General features: G+C 45.0%; 1 protein-coding gene across 1 annotated transcript in view; it reads left to right on the plus strand.

Annotated features, from left to right (window-relative positions):
• Positions 1–19707, plus strand: part of ATP8A2 (ATPase phospholipid transporting 8A2) — a 437578-nt gene that overhangs the window by 41454 nt on the left and 376417 nt on the right. Inside the window, exons 10-14 of the mRNA XM_047756120.1 lie at positions 3550–3715; positions 8768–8895; positions 9676–9753; positions 12539–12627; positions 16707–16751. Of these exons, the coding sequence (XP_047612076.1) occupies positions 3550–3715; positions 8768–8895; positions 9676–9753; positions 12539–12627; positions 16707–16751 (506 nt within the window). The remainder of the gene's footprint in view (positions 1–3549; positions 3716–8767; positions 8896–9675; positions 9754–12538; positions 12628–16706; positions 16752–19707) is intronic.

Here is a 19707-nt window from a genome sequence, read left to right on the forward strand (position 1 = left end):
AGAGCGGAAACACACTTGCTTTAGGGCTTCTTCTCCTCTCTTGTTTTTTAAACCCTCCCCTGGATGCCTTCTACGAAGTCCTGTCGTTTCATGTGGAGGGTAGTTTACACGGAGAAGTGTTTCAGTGTCTCGTATTTCTGTGGCTGATTGAATGGGAAAGAGACGTTATCCCGGTAATGACAGCCAACAGTGCCCTGAGCACTGATCAAAGAAATTTGCAGGACTGACTTCGCAGACTCCTCACAAGGGCTCTGTGGGAAAGACAGTATTGTTCCCATTTTCCGGATGAGGTCACTGAGGCCAGAATCTCTCTAAGGTACCACCGTCACACACCCAGGGAGAGAGAGAGCCGGGATGCAAACCCAGGAAGCCTGGCTCCTGGGGCCATGTTACCTAGTGCTCTGCCGGCTGCTTTCTTAGAAGGGGATCGAACATGTAAAGTGTTTAGATCAGATGTACGCTTTTCTGAAATCTGACTTTTTGGCCTATTTCTGCTGAGAACTTCCTCACTCAAAAGTAGCAGTTTTTTCTAAGGAATTTGTGGAAGAACTTAGAGTGCTGGTAGGAATTTGGCCTTTGAGGCTTCTCACTGTGAAGCAAAATGCTGAGGGGGTGGGGGAGTAGGTCGGAGTTGGCTTCCCCGAGGGGGTGGGGGAGTAGGTCGGAGTTGGCTTCCCCAAGGGGGTGGGGTGAAGCCTGAAGTTTGGGGTCGTTGCTCTGGTGCTGGCTGAAACATCGCTTGTCTTGACCTGTTGCCTGGCTGAGATTCAGCCACTGGGAAAGAAAGATCAGAAGTCACTAAACTCATGGAGTCAGAGAAATAGCATTTATTGTCAATTATTTTCCTGCTTGTGCCTCCGTGAATGCTTATTAAAAATGATAAGATTATCTTGAGTTTTTCAAAGCTTAGGATAGGGGAGTTCCCGGCATGGCTCAGTGGTTCAGGATCCTGGCCTTGCTGTGTGCTGTGGTGTATGTCGCAGATGTGGCTTGGATCCCACGTTGCTGTGGCTGTGACCTAGGCTGGCAGCGGCAGCTCACATTTGACCCCTAGCCCGGGAATTTCCATGCGCTGCTAGTGCAGCCCGGAAAAGACAGAAAAAATGAAATAAAATAAAATGTCAGGGTCGGGAGTCTGGAGACTGGTCTTCTGGCTCTTGCTGTGATGCTGAGGTGGTGCCGTCCGTGTCAGCCTTGAGATGCTATTTCAGTGACAAGTTGGCCTTCACCAATCGATTCCATTTGGTTCCAGAGGAATGTTTCTTAAAGGCTGTAAGGGGCAAGTGAGTTGGAGAAGTGCAGTGAAGGGCGGAGGAGTCCACGCAGCAGGAAACGTGGCCGTGCCCAGCAGATAGCTGTAGATGCTGCAGTGTTTAGATACTTGTTTGTTTTATTGCTTTTATTATTTTTTCATTTTAAAAAAATTTTAAGAGAGAATTGCAACAATTTTTAATTTATTATTTGTTTGTTTGTTTATTTTGCTTTTTAGGGCCACACCCCGTGGCATATGGAGGTTCCCAGGCTAGGGGTCGAATCGGAGCTACGGCTGCTGGCCTACACCACAGCCACAGCCATGCAGGATCCCAGCCATATCTGCAACTTACACCACAGCTCGCGGCCATGCCAGATCCTTAGCCCACTGAGCGAGGCCAGGGATCAAACCCGAAACCTCACGGTTCCTAGTTGGATTCATTTCCGCTGCTCCATGGCAGGACCTCCTAGATACTTGTTTAGATACTGCGAAATCACCAGCATCCCAAGTGCCTGCCTCCCCGCCCCCCCTGCCTCCCGAGAGCCATGAGGTAGCACTCTGGGGCTTGGTGTTAGAGTTCGGATAAGTTTCAGTGGCCTTGTGGTGTGGGCTTCTCTGTGGACTGTCAGAATGGGTTGTCTCTCATTTTCATCTCCGTGTTGTTTTCACATGGAGACTTTCTTATTTTCAGAGGCATCTCCATCCTGGCCCCGTGAGTGATCACACAGACGGGGGACAGTGAAGCAGAGCGGTGACTCAGGCTCGGCTCACAGCCCTGTTTTTATGGCCCTTCAGTGTTCTGCGGGCCTTTGGGGCACCTGATCTTGGGGCTCCGTGTAGCCTGTAGCGGGTCAGGGCTTGACGCTCACGGACGGAGACCTCAGGGCTGGGCCGCACCGTCTCCACCTGCGGCTTCCGATCCGGTCCGGGCTCTGGCCACCTCCAGGAACGGGATTGTCGTCGCCTGTGTCACTGTGTTAGCTGCTGCCGTGGTCGGTGGTACAGACGCAGGGGCTTAAAACACCACGAAGCTCTTAGGCTGCACTTCTGTTGGTCTGAGGTCTGATGTGCGTCTCGCCCGCATCATGAGGTCAGCCGGGCAGCCTTCCTTTCTAGAACATTCTAGGAAGCTCTAGAGGAAAATCTCTTCCTTGCCCTTTCCAGCCTTCTAGAGGCTCCCCGAATTCCTTGGTCCGAGGTGCACTGCCTCTGTTTTCAGCATCTCAGCCCCGCATCTCCTCCCTACCATGCTGGGAAAGGATCCCTCCTGTGATTTTATTATTAAAGGACCGTGTGATGAAATTGGGCCTATTTGGATAATTCAAGTTAAAGTAACATATTCGTTCGTCCAGGGACAAGGACCAGAACAGCTTTGGGCAGGAGCGTTATGCTGGCCACCACAACTGCCTTCAGAAATGTTTTTAGTGAAAATGACCTCGGGTGAAGGACTGTCCCAAGTGAACAGTTGTGTTGGCTTTTCCGCTGCCGAGGGGCCATGGCTCCGGATTTTCCTTGCATCTGGCTTTCTGAATTGCTCCCCACACTGGCTTCTTCTCTAGCTGGGCTGGGTTCCCACTGGCAGTGAGAAAGCAGGCTGTGAGCATTTACAGATGGCTAGGCTGTCTTTCTGCTTTTAATGTCCTGTCCACATCTGTCCATGGTTTAGGACTCCGTCCAGATGTCTTCTGGCCCCTAGAGCTTTCTGGACTTCTCTTGCTTGTTTCTTGTCCACTGTTTTCCAAACGAACTCTTTATCCATCCATTTATTTTCACACCTGCCGTGCTCTTTTGCCTCTTTGACGTGTATGTGTTTGTATATGTCTTTTTCTTTGCCTCAAATTTTGAGCTATTGGGCTTCAAAAAATCTCTTCGTGTGTGAGGTAGAGAGCTGTGTCATTCCTTTGAAGATTCTAGATTTTTATGATGTAGAATCTCGAAGTTTCTCTTGAATTGGCCACACCCTAATTTCTTTTAAGCTGGGCTGTAATGACTTAGAACCTGTTGTGTTCTAAGATCAGGGAAGTCGCTCATTTTATGCTAAACGTACTTGTTCAGACGGATGGTTGGCCCCTGTAGTGTTGAAATGTACCCTCGTACAGTGGTAGAGGGTGTCTTCTGGGTTCCTTGTTTAAAATTAGCTATTGCCTAGGAGCGTAGCATGCTTTTAAATTTCTCGGGCTATTTGGCAAAACAAACAAACAAAGAGGCTTTTGATTTGTCGAGGTGGGTCCTCGTGCCTCCTCCTGGCCTCCACGTTGGTCGTGTGACCCTCACCGACTGTGAATGCTCTCGTGCAGAACTCCACCAAAGCGCCTCTCAAGAGATCCAACGTGGAGAAAGTGACCAACGTGCAGATCCTGGTGCTGTTCGGCCTCCTGCTGGTCATGGCCTTGGTGAGCTCGGTGGGCGCCCTCTACTGGAACGGGTCTCAAGGAGGAAAGAACTGGTACATCAAGAAGATGGGTGAGTGGCCGGGCGGGGGGCCGGGGGCGCAGCCCCTCCGCCCCAGCCTGGCGAGCGCGTGCCGTCCTCCTCTGCCCCCTGGCTCTCGTCCGAAGTGCCAGTCTTGCCGGAGCTGAGAGAGGAGGAGCCACGTGGGAAGCGAGGGTGGACTCGTTCGAGGGTCGTTTCACATGCCGTCCCTGTTCGCGTCTGTTTTCTTGGTGGTTGCTTGAGGAAGCACGGCGTATGTCTTTATCAGCACCTACTTCAGATGAGCCCTAACTCAGTTCCCGTAAAAGACAGGACGCGTACTCCAGGGTAGACCCGAGTCCTCTCCCGCTTTGTGTTGGTTTGGCGGTACGTTGCCTATCAGTCTTATCAACCCAGGAATAGCCCAGGGTGGGACTCACTGCCTTACATGACTTTATGTCCCTTAAAGGAGCCAAGAGAATTCTGTTGATGGAGTTGTGTCGCCTTATCCTTCCCGTTTAAGCTTATTGCCGGCCCTCGTCGCTTCTTCCTCCGCCTGGAGTCACCAGCTTGTGTCACGGCTTTGCTTCGTTCTGTCCTCACTCCTTCGTGCTGTCATGTGTGTTACATCCAGATAGAAGTCCGACAACGCCATCTCATAATGATTTTTTGGCCCCTTCTTTAAAAGTCCAAGAGAAGGGATGAGCATGTAATCATACTGTCCTTCTCAAGTACCCAGCTGAGTCCCCTGATGGCCCTTTGTTTCCCTGGGTGGTTAATTAGTATCTGGCGTCCCTTCCTGTCCTTCTGGAGACTGACCGTTATCATTTCCTGTAAGGTAGACCGAAGAGCAACAGATGGCCCCGTTTTTATCTTGGAATGTCTTAATTTCATCCTTGTTTCTTTTTTTTTTTAATTTTCATGATTTTAATTTTTTCCGTCATAGCTGGTTTCCAGGGTTCTGTCAACTTTCTGCTGCACAGCTCGGTGACCCAGTCACACATACGAGTATACACTCTTTTTTCTCGCGTTATCACGCTCCATCACACGTGCGTCGACATAGTTCCCAGTGCTGTGCACAGGAGCTCATTGCTCATCCACTCCAAAGGCAACAGTCTGCATCTGTTAACCCCAAACGCCTAGTCCCCCCCCTCCCCCGGCAACCACAAGTGTGTTCATCCTTGGTTTTGAAGGATAGTTTTGCCAATACAGAAATCTTGCAGGAATTCTTGGTTGACGTTCTTTCCTTTTCAGCACTGTGACTCTGCCACCCCATTGCCCTCTGGCCTCCACGGAAGCAGTGCGGTCAGCCGTTCATCTTACAGGGTCTTCCCCTGGGTGCGAGTCCTTTCTCTATGGCTGCTTCCAACTTCATGTTTGGTTTTCCAGAGTCGTGCGCTTATTCTGTTTGAGGTTTGTTGAGCTTTTGGACATGTACATTAGTAGTTTTCATCAATTTAGGAAGATGGCAGCTCTTGATTCAAATATTGTTTCTGCACATTCTCATCTTGTGCTCGTAGTAGGTGTATGTTGGTCCACTTCATGTGTTATATGGGCCTCTGAGGTTCTGTTCATTTTTCTTGACTCTTTTTCTTTCTGTTCTTGATACTGGATAGTCTTTATTAATTTCACATTCAGGTACATCTGTTCTCTCTTCTGTCAGCTCAAATCTACTGTCAAGCCCCACTAGTGATCTTTTCATTTCACTTATTGTATTTTTCAATTCTAGAATTGCCATTTGGTTCTTTCTATTTATTTGTTTGTTTGTTTCTTTGTTTGTCTTCCTCTCTTTTCTAGGGTTGCACCAGCGGCATATGGAGGTTCCCAGGCTAGGGGTTTCATCGGAGCTGCCAGCCTACACCACAGCCACAGCAGCACCAGATTTGAGCCACATCTGTGACCTACATCACAGCTCATGGCAATGCTGGATCCTTAACCCACTGAGCGAGGCCAGGGATCGAACCTGCAACCTCATGGTTCCTAGTCGGATTCGTTAACCACTGCGCTGTGACAGGAACTCCTGGTTCGTTCTTTTTAAACTTCAGTCTCTTTATTGATATTTTTTAATTGACTGGTCATTGTCCTCATACTTTCTTTTAATTCTCTAAACAGTTTTCCTTAGTTTTTCCAATGTTTTCATAGTAACTGCTTTGGAGTCTTTGTTTGGCCCTTCCTTTGCATGCCCCTCAAAGGGAATTTCTGTGGCTCAGTTTTTTCCCTGTTTCTTTGTATATAGCACAAGTTTTTTGATCAGAAACTGGACATTTGATTGTATTGTAGCAACTCTGGAGTCTGATTTCCTCTTCCTCCTGGGGCATTTTTTTTTTCCTTTTTTTGCTACTCTTTATTTGTTTAGTGACTTGCCTGAATTCTGGGGAGATTGTTAATGTACAGCCTCTGATGTTACTACTGGTTTTCGTTTTTTCACTCTTTTAAAATGTACAGTTCAAAGTGTATCATGGGTTTTAGGAGACTCACAGGTTTTTTGCAACCCTCACCTGTCCATAACTTGAGAATATTTTCATTATCTCAAGAGAGAAACCCTCTCCTCATTCGCAGTCACTCTTCTCTTTGCTTTTGTTTTAATCCTTTGTTCTTAGGGGTTAGCGTAGCTTAGAAGTCAGCCCGTGGTTGGTCAGAGTTTATCCTTAACTCCCTTGAGCTGCTAAGGAGCAAGTTGTTTGATCTGTGTGTGGCTTAGGAAGTGTGTCGCTGTTTGGGGGAGTTGAAGTCTGCCTTGCATGGAGTCGGGGACTGGAGGCTCAGGGTACTCTCTCCAGAGTCTCCTGAGCAGGTGCAATCTTGCACATGGACCTGACCTTCTGGTCCACCAGGGTTGGATATAATCTTAGCAAGGTTTCTTTGACCATCTCTCTCCATAGATCTGCCTGTTTAATTTCTGGCTAGTCTGCTGTTTTGTTTGCCCCATCAGTGTTGGGAGATATTTGTCTTCCTGGATCAGGCGCCGCTGGCATCTCTGTTGTTTTTGACAGTGTCCTGGGCATGGTTGTTTCTATGCTCTGCTTCAGGTTAATGTCAGCTTCCTCAGGCTGTTCCTGTTCTGACAGCCTGTCCCACCCAGGGACAGAATTTATGCAACATGGATCTGGGGGAGAGAAGGGGAAAACAGACTTGGCCTTAAATGCCAAAGGTTCCCACTTGGTAAGATGGAGTAGATGTTCTTGAATTTTTGTATGCTCTATGATCCATTTCTAAGCACTTTAAATGCTTGTTTTTGACAATTTTTTGTCCAGTGTTATTACTTATTTGAGAGAAGATTGGCCAATCTCCTTACACAACAATTCCAGAAAAATAAATAAACTGTAATGATGTTTTTCATAATAAATTTGAATTTTAAAATTTTGGGATAGTTTCTTGGGGTGATTATGATTCCTGTCTTTCAACATGTTTTAGTTATGAAAACTTTCTTTTTCCTTTTCTAGGTAGCTCATGTAGAAATCTCACTCACTTTGAACTGCCCAGGAGAACGCTTATTTGTACCATATAGAGATGGGAAGTGTTCCCAGGACTTCAGGTGTAGCTTGGATCAACATCCCTTGATTTTGGTTCTTAAAATTGGGATTTCAACCATGTTATGTGTTGAGCTTCAAATGTGGAGAGAGATAAATTTGTGTACTTACTTAGTTCCAAAATGTCATGGGTAAATAAAGAGCGTTGACCCTGGGTTGGCGTGCAGCTTTGTGGAGACTGGCATTTAAATTGCTCAGATACTGGAGTTCCCGTCGTGGCGCAGTGGTTAACGAATCCGACTAGGAACCATGAGGTTGTGGGTTTGGTCCCTGCCCTTGCTCAGTGGGTTAACGATCCAGCGTTGCCGTGAGCTGTGGTGTAGGTTGCAGACGCGGCTCGGATCCCGCGTTGCTATGGCTCTGGTGTAGGCTGGTGGCTACAGCTCCGATTAGACCCCTAGCCTGGGAACCTCCATATGCCGTGGGAGCGGCCCAAGAAATAGCAACAACAACAACAAAAGACAAAAAAAAAATTGCTCAGATAATGTCAAAATCCAGTTAGTAGAGACATGATTTACAGTGGAAGAGTGTTTCTTCGTCTTCGTCTTCTTTGTCTTCGTCTTCTTCATCTTTGTTTTCTTCATCTTTGTTTTCTTTGTCTTCTTCTTCTGTGTCTTCATCTTTTCACCTTCTTCTTCTTCGTCTTCTCCTTCTTTGTCGTCGTCTTCTTTGTCTTTTTTTGGTTCCATTCATAATGCTTGTGCCTTGTTGTTCTTAAGGTAAAGTCTGAGTAGCTCTGGTAAAAGCCATCACACGTTGCATTTGCGTTGCCGTTGTCAGAGCTTTGACTTCAGTTCACAGAACTTGGTGCTTTGACTCCCACAGACCCTGCACCTTTTGCCCCTCTCCTGGTCCCTTCTCCTGTCCAAGCTGACCTTACCTCTGCTTTGGATTCCATCCTTTAGGGACCCTGTTTCTTCAGGACATTCCGTCTCTTATTTTCCATAAATAGGCTCAAGGCTTCTTGTCTGCCCCCCCCCACCTGTTTCCCCCGTTCATGCTTCTTCCCCCCAAGATGACTAACTCTCGTCCCAGATAGAGTCGTACCTTCGTCAGGTGGTAGGTATTCCACCCAAACATCTCAAGCACCTGTTCCCTTTCCTGTATCCTTTTTAGTTAGCTGCCCTCTCTCTATCCTCCCGAACTTGGTGAAAGCCTCTCTGCCGGATGGTCCTCAGTGACAGTGCCTTTCCCATTAAAATTCTCTGCCCTGGATTCTGCAGTGCCCTGTGAGCGTCTCTTTAGTCGGTGTGTGCTGCATGGTCACATCGAGGGGACGCTTCCTTCTGCTGCCTCCCCTTCCCCACATCCTCCTCTCAGAAGCCAGCTCTTTCTCCAGAGGATTGTGTCCTAACAGCTCTTTCTTGGAAGGATTGTGTCCTATAAATCTCTGTATCCACAGTTCATGCCCCAGAGCAGGTGCTCAGGAACTATTTTCACTTGCATCTCTAGTTTATTCTTAAGACAGTCAACTTTTTTTGGTGAACATCTTTCAGAAAAATTCCAGCGTAATAAAGTCCAAGGAGACTGAGTGGAGGCTAAGATCTACAGATGCTCTGATTTTCCTTCACAGACACGAGCTCAGACAATTTTGGATACAACCTGTTGACATTCATCATCTTGTACAACAACCTGATCCCCATCAGCCTGCTGGTGACTCTTGAGGTTGTGAAGTACACACAAGCCCTGTTTATCAACTGGGTGAGTATCACACAGGCTAGAAGCTGAGCTGCTGTTGGCTCATCCCCTCTCAGAACCTTTGTGATGGACAGGACCTCCCAGAAAAGAAAGAAGGTCATTCATTCACGACTCTGCCAGGGAGAATGGGCAGGGGTGTCCCTGAGCCAGTGGTAGTGGTGACCAGTCACCTAGGTCTCACCGTCCTGGTCTGTGAGTTGGCCAGGTCAGGGGCGCTCATGAGCATCAGGGGCATGATGGAGCGAGTGCTGAGCAGGTACCTGTCCTCAGGTGAGTGGGGATGAAATGGCTGCAGGTGTTGATGCTGTAGGCTACTTAGTGTTGAAAGAAGGCTCTTAGGTGTGTCTGCTTACGAGTCCACTATATGTCAAAACTCAGGGTGACAGTAAATTTGAATTTTATTGCAGAGGTAGGATTTTCCAGAGACTTCCATGGCCATTAAGCCCTGGACCTCAGCAGCCCATATTTGGACACGGGATGCTTTCAGGTGCATGTTTTCTCTGAGCTTCAGAGCAATCCTGTGAACAGAGTATTAGCCGAGCTCCCAAGGAGGAGTTGGTTTAGGTCAGGAAGTGGTCATCTCGAATCCAAATCTATATGTACATTAATAGCATATTTCCCCCTTGTATCACACTTTCTCTCCCAATAGATGCTGTATTTTCACCCCCAGAGTAAAAATTAATCTTTGTCTTGAGTTACCTGTTTTTAGCTTCTTGTCCATGTTAATCTAAATGAGGGGGCCAGTGGTAGGTATTTTCTGAAATGCCCCCTTTTCTTTCTCAGGACACAGATATGTATTATCTAGAAAATGACACACCTGCCATGGCCAGGACGTCAAACCTTAATGAAGAGCTTGGGCAGGTGAGAGCTTCTTGGGGAACTTGGGAGAGGCGACATGAGCATGGCGGCAGACCACTGCTGCAAGAACTGCAGGGAAACTTTGCAAAAATAAGCCAGTGGTTTTGATGTCTAAAGAGCTCTATAGTATTTGGCGGTGTTATTAACTACAAATGTTAATTGATTTTGACTTCGTTTAGGAGGCATGAATTTATCTTATCATGTATAAGGCGCCTGCAACAAATTTGGTAGAAAAAGATGCTCCGGCATGATTTTGGACTCTTGTCATTATAAAGCAGGAGCACATGACAGGGATATGCAGACATGGGGGAACCCTACGGAATACGCGGGGGCTAATGGGAAGGACAGAAGTCCACAAACTCTCACGTGTTCCAGATTGTGTCTGGATATTTAAGGGGCCAGTGTCTTTTCCACCATCACCCTTCAGCCCCTCCTGCCTTTACGGAGTTAGGGTTTGCACTGCATCTTCATCTTAGGTTGAAATCACTGCGGGGAACACTTCCTTTGAAGGCACCACAATCGCAAATTCGAATTTCATTTTATCCGTCTTCTACGAACCTCCCAACCACCCCAAGAGGCGAGTGCGATATGTATCCGACAAAATTTGCCTCCTCTTCGGACCCTTCTCCAGGAGCTGGTCCAGTTACTTCGTCTCTCTTCCGTGTTCCCCTAACGGTCTTCGTACATGAATCCAGGAAAACAAGAGCTGTGGTCATGACAGTGTCTGTTTCCGTCCTGGGACTCTTGAGCCCCTTCAAGGGTGTGGATGTGCCCGCGTCAAGGTCCTCGGTCACCTCTCATTTGGCACAGACCTCAGTCCGTCTTTGCTCGCAGATGCCATTGAACTCCACGTGAGTGACTGAAGGATAGAATGTAGCCACGCCCCAGGATGGCCACGCCCCAGGATGACGTAGTTCATCCTAATTGGGAACATGGGAAGTTTGCTCAGGGAAGAAGATTTGAGCGTGAACTCGAAGGATGAGTTAAAAACCAGTAGCCGGAATGATAGAAGAGTCTTAATTCCTTATTATAAAATTGTCATTTCAAAGTATTCTGATACAATCTTTCAGTTTTTTTTTAAAAAGAGGAAAAAATACTGCTTATTGAAAGGCCAATTCCACTGAACTTTTTACACCCCTAGATTTACTGCATATAAAACTTGCATAAAAACTTATTTATAGTTAAAGCGGTATTACTCATGGTGTACTTGTTTCATATTTTTATGTAATATTTGACTTCTTAAGGAGTATTAATGAAGGCCCTTTGACTGCTTTAAAAATAATTCTCAGAGGCGTTCCCTGGTGGCTCAGCAGGTTAAGGATCTGGTGTTGCCACTGCCATGGCTCTGGTTACAGCTGTGGCTTGGGTTTGATCCCTGGCCTGGGACCTTTTGCAGCTGTGGGTGTGGCCAAAAACCAATGCATTGGAGTTCCCGCTGTGGCACAGTGGGTTAGGATCTGGCATTGTCTCTGAGGCAGTATAGGTTAGATCCCTGACCTGGTGCAGTGGGTTAAGGATCCAGTGTTACTACAGCTGTGATGTAGGTCACAGGTGTGGCTCAGCTTCGATCCCTGGCCTGGGAACTTGCATATGCTACGGATGCAGGCAAAAAAGAGGGGAAAAAAGTAATTCTCAGTGTATTTGCTTGTATTGTATCAGTAAGAAAAAGTACAGAACACACAATTCATGGCGTTAACCCCTCTTGTACAAACAGTAGACCTCGGCTTCCCACGAACGGTTCTCTGGGATCCTTGGGGACACACCTTGCATCCAGCAGCAATCATGACCCCTCTCTGGAAAATCACTGAGAAACTGGAGTTCTTACCGGAGACAGTTCTTTTAATTAATTACTCCCTTTTCACCAAGCCGTGACATAATCCCAGAGTGTTGCACATAGAGCGATGCTCCGTGTCCTGCAGCCCAACCCTGTGTCTCACAGACGTGCGGACTGAGCCCAGGAAGGCCGGGGTGGCTTTCCCAGAGCCCACGTGGTCTGACCTGGGCGGGCTTCCCTGTGGTCCCGGCCCTTGCCCCTCCCCTCACATCATCCGCCCCGAAGAGCAGAACCCACGGGGCACTTGGCATTGGGGTTTTTCCCTTTTGCACTCAGTAATCACGTCCGAATGGTTTGCTGATCACCCTCCACAGAAATTCCTCTTTTCACGCCTGCTTAAGCAGAGCGGAGTGTGTGGCGCCGTAGAACGTCATGCCTTGGAAAGGGACACACTCTAGCGGTTCCGTGCTGCCGTCGTGGACTCTCGCCGTGACTGTGAACGAGAAGCTTCGTGTTTGCTCTGAGCCATTTCAGGATATGCCTTCTTAGCCCAGCTAGGGGATGGTGGCTTCGAAAGAAATACTGGGTGATGGCCAGAGTCTGAACTTGTTGTGACATCCTGGACACAAGTGTCAGTGACATGCCCTGGCGCTTCCACTTACAGCTCTGAACTGGATCCGGGGCTGTTCTGAAGCCTCCTTGGTACATATATTTCTAGACAACTGCACTCAGAGTCTGGAGTGTTAACTGTTATTACCCCACGGCACCTCCTTGCCACACAGCTGGACTCTAGAATTGGTTACTGAAAGAGTTTCCAGTGCTTTAAACATTGAAATATATTAATTTTCTAATGTGTAATGATTACATAGAACCTATCATTATAAAACACAGTTTGCTTGCCTAAGGAACTTTTCCTTTGAAAACTAGTACAGATTTTGAAAACTCAAGATTTCATTTATTAGTCTTTGTATCTGACTGCCTTCTAGGTGCGTGTTTTTTTTTCCTTTGATTTAGGTGAAATATCTATTTTCTGACAAAACCGGAACTCTTACATGCAATATCATGAACTTCAAGAAGTGCAGCATTGCTGGGGTCACTTACGGGTAAGTGCCTTCTCTTCTTACTGAAATTTGATGTGTATTCTTCCAACAAAGTAAGTTTATTTTTAGCTGCTTAGCCAACTACCTGGACTTTCGGCGATTATGAAAGGATATTTATAAGGGATTTAGATATGTAATTACTATGGAATGTGTTTGAAACTGAACTGGTCCCAATTTAGAGCAGTGAAACCATATGGTATATTTCTGCAGATATTAACCTGGTGAGAAGTCCCAGGGATTCTATAAATTTATATTTCGGATATATTATGATATGCTTCTTACTCATGTTTTGAGCCGAACACCGGTCCTTTGGAAAAAACTGAGGTAGAATTGACATGTAGAAGTTACATTAGTTTCAGGTGTGTAACCTAAGGATTTGATATTTGTATATATTGCAAAACTCTCATCACAGCAAATCTAGTTAACATTTCATCGCTATACAAAGTTAGAATTTTTTTTTCCTATGATGGAACTTTGAAGATTTACTCTTAGCACCTTTGCAATATGCGGTACAGCATTGCATGGTAACATATGGTCACCATGCCATGACCGTACCTCCCCAGGCCCTTTTTCTTTTATAAGTGGAAGTTAGTACCTTTGACCTCCTTCACCCATTTCAACCCACTACCCCTGCCTCTGGCTATTACCAACCTGTTCTCTTGATCTGTGACCTTATTTTGTTTTGTTGTTGTTATTTGTTTGTTTGTTTTTAACTTTGTTTTTAGATTCTATATATAAGTGAGATCATGTGGTTTTTGGTCTTTTTCTCTCTGACTTATTTCATGTAGCATGGCCCTCAGAGCCCATCCATGTTGCTCCAGTGACAAGGTCTCATGTTTTTTTATGGCTGAATAGTATTCCAGTGTGTATTTACTACATTTTCTTTAATCATTCCCTCTTCGATGGACCCTTAGCTTGTTTCCATGTCTTGGCTGTAAGTCCTGCTGCGGTTGACATGGGGATGCAGTTATGTCTTTTAGAGGTAGTATTTTTATTTTCTTCAGATAGATACTCAGAAGTGGAATTAGTAGGTCATATGATAGTTCTATTTTTAATTTTTGAGGAACCTCCATACTGTTTTGCATATCAGCTGTATCCATTTACTTTCTCACCAGTCGTACGAAAGAGTTCCCTTTTCTCCAAATCCTGGTCAACATTTATTTCGTGACTTTTTGGGAATAGCTTTCTAACAGGTGTGAGGTTTTGCCTGTGGTTTTGATAGACATTTCCTTGATGATTCATGATGCCGAGCAACTTTTCACGTACCCGTTGGTATTTGTTCTTTGGAAAAATGTTCAGATCTTCTGCCCATTTTTTTCTTTTTTTTTTGGCTGCACCCACAGCCTGCAGAAGTTCCAGGGGTCAAACCCATGCCACAACAGTGACAGTGCTGGATCCTTAACCTGCTGAGCTACGAGGGAACTCCCTCCTCTACCCATTTTTTAATTGGATTGCCTTTTTTTTTTTGGCTCTTGAGTTATATGAGTTCTTTATATTTTGGGTATTAAGCCTTTATCAGTTTTATAATTTGCAGTTATTTTCTCCCATTCGGCAAGTTTCCTTTTCATTTCGTTGATGGTTTCCTTCGCTGTTCAGAAGCTCTTTAGTTTGGTGTCGTCCCACTCTGTATCTCTGCTTTGCTTTTGGTGTCAGATCTAAAAAAATCATCACCGAGACCAATGTCAAAGAATCTGTTCACTTGTTTTCCTCTAGGAATTTGATGGTTTCAGCTCTTACCTTCAAGTCTCTAATCCCTTTTGAGTTAACTTTTGTGTATAGTGTAAGGTGGTAGTCCAGTTTCAGTTTCATTCTTTTGCACACGGCTGTCCAGTTTTCACAACACCATTTATGGAAGAGAGTGTCCTTTCCCTGTTGTATATTCTTGGTTCCTTTGTTAAACATTAATTGATCATATATGCATGAGTTTATTTCTGGGTTCTCTATTTTGTTCTGTTGATCTGTATGTCTGTTTTAATACCAGTACCATACAGTATGGTACTGGTAGTAACTATATTACTATATAGTTACTTTGTAACTATATTACAAAGATTATCATATCTTTGTAATATAGTTTGAAACCAGGAAGCATGAGGGTCTCTAGCTGTGTTCTTATTTTTCAAGATTTCTATGGAAATTCAGGGTCCTTTGTGGTGTCACATAAATTTTAAGATTGATTATTCCATTTCTGTGAAAAATGCCGTTGGAATTTTGATAGCGATTGCATTGACTCTATAGATGGCTTTAGGTAGTATGGACACTTTAATGTTGTTAATTTTCCCAATCCATTAGCATGAAATACCTTTCCATTTATTTGCGTCGTCTTTAATTTCTTTCATTAATGTATTACAGGTTTCAGTGTATAGGTCTTTCACTTCCTTGGTTGAACTTATTCCTAGGTATTTTGTTCTTTTTTATGCTGTTATAAATGGGATTGTTGGATTAATTTTTTTCTGATAGTTCTTTATGAATGTACAGAAATGCAACAGATTGATGTATATTGACTTTTGTATCCTGTAACCTTACTGAATTAATGTGTTATATAGAATCATGTCATCTGTAAGTAGTGACAGTTTTGCTTTTTCCCTTCCAATTTGGTGCCTTTTTTTCCCTTGACTAATTGCTCTGGCTTGGACCTCAAGTACTATGTTGAAATAAGTTATGAGAGTGGGCATCCTTTTTTTGTTTCCAATATTAGAGGAAGTATTTTCAGCTTTTCACTGTTGAGTCTGATGTTAGCTGTGGGCTTGTCATATATGGCCTTTATGATGTTGGGGGTATGTTCCCTCTATACCCACTTTGCTGAGAGTTTTTATCGTATATGAATGCTGTGTTTTGTCAAATGTTTTTTCCGCATCTATTGAGATGATCGTATGATTTTCTCTTTTGTTAATGTGGTGTTATCCTGATTTATGGATAGACAACCAATCTTGCACCCCTGGGATAAATCCCACTTGATCATTGCATGTGACTCCTTTAATGTTTTGTTGAATTTGGTTTGTTAATATTTTGCTGAGGATTTTTACATCTCTATTCATCCAGGGATATTGGTCTAGTTTTCTTTTCTTGTTGTGATCTTTCTGGTTTTGGTATTACAGTAATGCTGGCTTCATGTAATGAGTTTGGAAGTGCTCCCTCATCTTCTAGTTCTTGGAAGAGTTTGAGAAGGATTGGTATTAATTCTTCTTTGAGTGTTTATTATACATTCAAAATACACTGGGGAAGCCTTCTAGTCCTGGAGTTTTGGGGGGTAGTTTTTGATTGCTGATTCAGTCTCCTTACTAGTAATTGGTCTGTCCAAATGTTCTATTTCTTCATAATTGTTTTGGCGGGTTGTATGTTTCTACGAATTTATTTTTCCTAGATGATCAAATTTGTTGACATGTATTTGCTCACAGTAGCCTCTTAGGATCTTTTGTGTTTCTGTGCTGTCAGTTGTAACGTCTCCTGTTCCATTTCTGATTTTGAGTTCTCTCTGCCTTTAGTTGGTAAGTCTAGCTAAAGGTTTCTCAACTTGGTTTATCTTTTCAAAGAGACTGCTTTTAGTCTCACTGCTCCTTTCTGTTGATTTTGAGTCACTATTTCATTTTTTTCTGCTCTAATCTTTATTTCATTTTCCTTCTAACTTTGAGTTTCGTTTGTTCTTTTTTCCTAGTTCTGTGAGGTGTAAAATGAGGTTTTTGAGGGTTTGTTTTGTTTTTGTTTTTTGAGATGGGCATTTATTGTTTCGAAATTGCTCAGAACTGCTTTTGCTGCATCTCGGAGATTTTTTTATGTTGTATTTCTCGTTTTGTTTGTCTCTAGGTATTTTTCTATTTCATGTTGGATTTCGTCATTGACCCTTGGGTTGTTGAGTCACATGTTGTTTTATCTCCATGTGTTTGTGAATTTTACAGTTTTTTGGGTCATTGATTTCTAGTGGGATACCCTTGTGGTAGGAAAAAAGTTTGATATAATTTCAGTCTTTCAATTTTACTTGTTCTGTGACCTAATGTATGATCTGTACTAGAAATTACTTTTTCTGTGTGAATGCCTGTGATGTTGACTGCAGTTTCGTGACTCCGCTGTTACCTTTTCTCTGGCAGTCACTTCCCAGAATTGACAAGGGAACCGTCCTCAGATGATTTCTGGTAAGTAGATTTTAGCAGTTCTTGATACTCTAGTGGGAAAGGGGTGGGAATAGTTTTGTATGGGCACTTTGGACCTGAACATTTTGTGGATAAAAATGTCATATCTGTTATTTGAAGAGAGAACCAGAATAAAATTTGAACATGAGTATGGTTTCACAAGTCTAGTGGTGCTTGATGGCTCTAATCAGGTATTGGTCTGATTTGTTCCACTCACTTTCTGCTTCTTAGCATAATATCTTCAACACTGTGGCATACATATTGTAGCATGTATCAGAATCCCATTGCTTTTAAAGGCTGAATAATACACCCCCCCCCCCCCACACACACACACCCACATTTGGGTTATTTCTGCCTTTCGGCCATTGTAAATGATGCTTCTATGAACATGGATTTATAGGTATCTGAGTTTCTGCTTTTAAATCTTTTGGGGTTATCCCTAAAAATGGAACTGCTGGGTCATGTGGTCATTCTGTATTTAACTTTCTGAGGAACCGCTGAAATATTTTTCATAGAAACTCTACAATTTGATCTTTCCATCAGTAATGCCTAATTTCTCCACATCCCCATAACACTTGTTAATTTCTGTTTGTCTTTTTTATATGATCGTTGTCCCAGTGAGTGTGAAGTGGTGTCTCACCGTGGTTTTGATTTGCACTTCTTTTAAGCCTGGTGATGTTGGCTGCTAATGTTTTAAGATTTTTACACCAAGAAAGCTGATTAGTAGAACCATGTCTGTAGGGGTACTCTGTGGTTGATGACTGCCTCACTTCCCTGTGGGATCGTCAGCTAGGACATACTGTTTCTGTTTTATTTTCATTTTATTTTTTTCCTCTTTTTATGGCTGCACCCGTGGCATATGGAAGTTCCCAGGCCAGGGGTTGAATGGGAGCTGCACCTACAGCCTGTGCCACAGCCATAGCAACACCAGATCTGAGCTGCACTTGCAACCTATGCCATAGCTTGCAGCAACGCTGGATCCTTAACCCACTGAGCAAGACCAAGGATTGAACCCGCATCCTCGTGGATAGTATGTCCGGTTCTTAACCTGCTGAGCCACTGCAGGAACTCCTAGGACCTACTGTTTAATTAGAGTATCCCTGGATGCCCGTGTCTGTGGGTCTTATGAGATGATCGGGCACCTTCTCATAAGAAGACTTCTCCAGTTGCCTGTCAAGGGCTATAAATTTGGCTGAAGCTATTACGGGAGCTGAGTAGGGCAGAGGGTGGTTGATGCTGTCTTTCAGCGTTTATGGGGTTTCACTTAAAACTCCCCTTTGGGCAGGATGCCCTCTCCTACCCCCCTGTGTGCGCAGTGCCTCCGGGTCCACGGCTGCTCTGGTTTAAGTTCTCTAGAGGATAGACCTTCCGTTTCCTTTTGGGTGCAGGGGGTCAGGTGCCTGGCTGTGCGGGAAGAGGGTGGGTTCTCGCAGGCTGAGCCTTGCTCAGGTGGATCTGAAGCCTGTCCTATTTTCCACCTCTCTTTTATATCACAGGTGCCTCGTGCTGCATGTCCTCAGCTTTCACAGGGCTCTCCTGAGGGCAGCGGCTTGCATTTGAGGGGCTCCCCCTTGCAAGCTGTGGGTTTCTGTTTTCTCCGCTGTGCTGAACTCTGGTATTTATTCCGAGTTCAGACTGACATCCACTCCCTTGTCTTTGTCCTGAGAAGGGGTTGCGGGAAGGAGTGGAGGTTCACGAGTGTGCTTAGCCCTTCACAGCTCTTCATTGCGGTGGCACATAGCTGTCATGTCGAGGTTCCTTTCTCGTAATTATTTGCCCCCTTTTCTCTTTGACCTGTGACCTCTGACCATGGATGACTGCATAGCTTCAGTGCCATTCTTCTTCTTATTCTGGAACCTTGGGACAGGAACTCTTGCGCATTTTCCCTGGTAGATGCCGAGACCGCTGGAATGCTAAAGTCGTGGCATTCGTCCTCATGTCTCTTTCTTTCCTTGTAACTTAGCTGTCTTCCTCTACTTGTCCATCATAAGCTGGAAATACCATAGTTTACAAAATGCACGTAATAAACCAATGTACCGAACATCCCAGCTCAGCCAAGCCTGCCTTCCCAGTGCCCGGAACTCTTACATTAGCTTACGGGTGGGGAAAGTCATCTCACATGGAGTCTGTTTCATACTAGCGTGTGGACTATAGCTCTTGTCACTTATCGATACTGAGAGTGAAAACCAGACTGGTCGTCTGGGTCCAGGATGGTACGTGTATGGCTTATTCACCTTCATGATGGGGCTGGCAGGGAGCAGTGCCCGCCATCCAGCATCCTAAGAATGGATGGTACTGCGTGCTGCCAGCCCAGGTGAGGGCCTAAATCCATAGCTTGAGGAATGGTTTCCACTGAATGCACCTCACCCTTTGCACCATTGGAAACTTGAAAAATGAAGCTCCCATTGTGGCGCAGCGGAAGTGAATCCGACTAGGAACCATGAGGTTGCGGGTTCGATCCCTGGCCTTGCTCAGTGGGTGGGGATCCGGTGTTGCCGTCAGCTGTGGTGTGGGTCGCAGAGGCTGCTCGGATCTGACATTGCTGTGGTGTAGGTTGGCGGCAGCAGCTCCGATTGGACCCCTAGCTTGGGAACCTCTATATGCCGCAGGTGCGGCCCTAAAAAGACAAAACAAACAAACAAACAAACAAAAAAACCATAATATTTCAAATCTTTAATATGCATCTATAGGCTTTTTAGGTGTGGATCTTCTTGAAGACAGCTTCTTATTAGGTTAGAGTTATCTTAAAGGAACTTTTTAAAAATGATTTTTATTTTTTCCATTGTAGCTGGTTTACAGTGTCCTGTCAGTTTTCTCCAGCCACCACTAGGGGGCGGTGAATAGGCACCACTCGCGGCCCCAGTCCCCTCAGAGGGCACCGCAGAGGAGGGCATTGCCACCGAACACCCCTGTCATTGCTCTCACTCCCCTGGGAACCCACATATCCTGCCGCTGCCAC

The sequence above is a fragment of the Phacochoerus africanus genome, chromosome 13, assembly GCF_016906955.1.
Source record: "Phacochoerus africanus isolate WHEZ1 chromosome 13, ROS_Pafr_v1, whole genome shotgun sequence".
Lineage (NCBI taxonomy): Eukaryota > Metazoa > Chordata > Mammalia > Artiodactyla > Suidae > Phacochoerus > Phacochoerus africanus.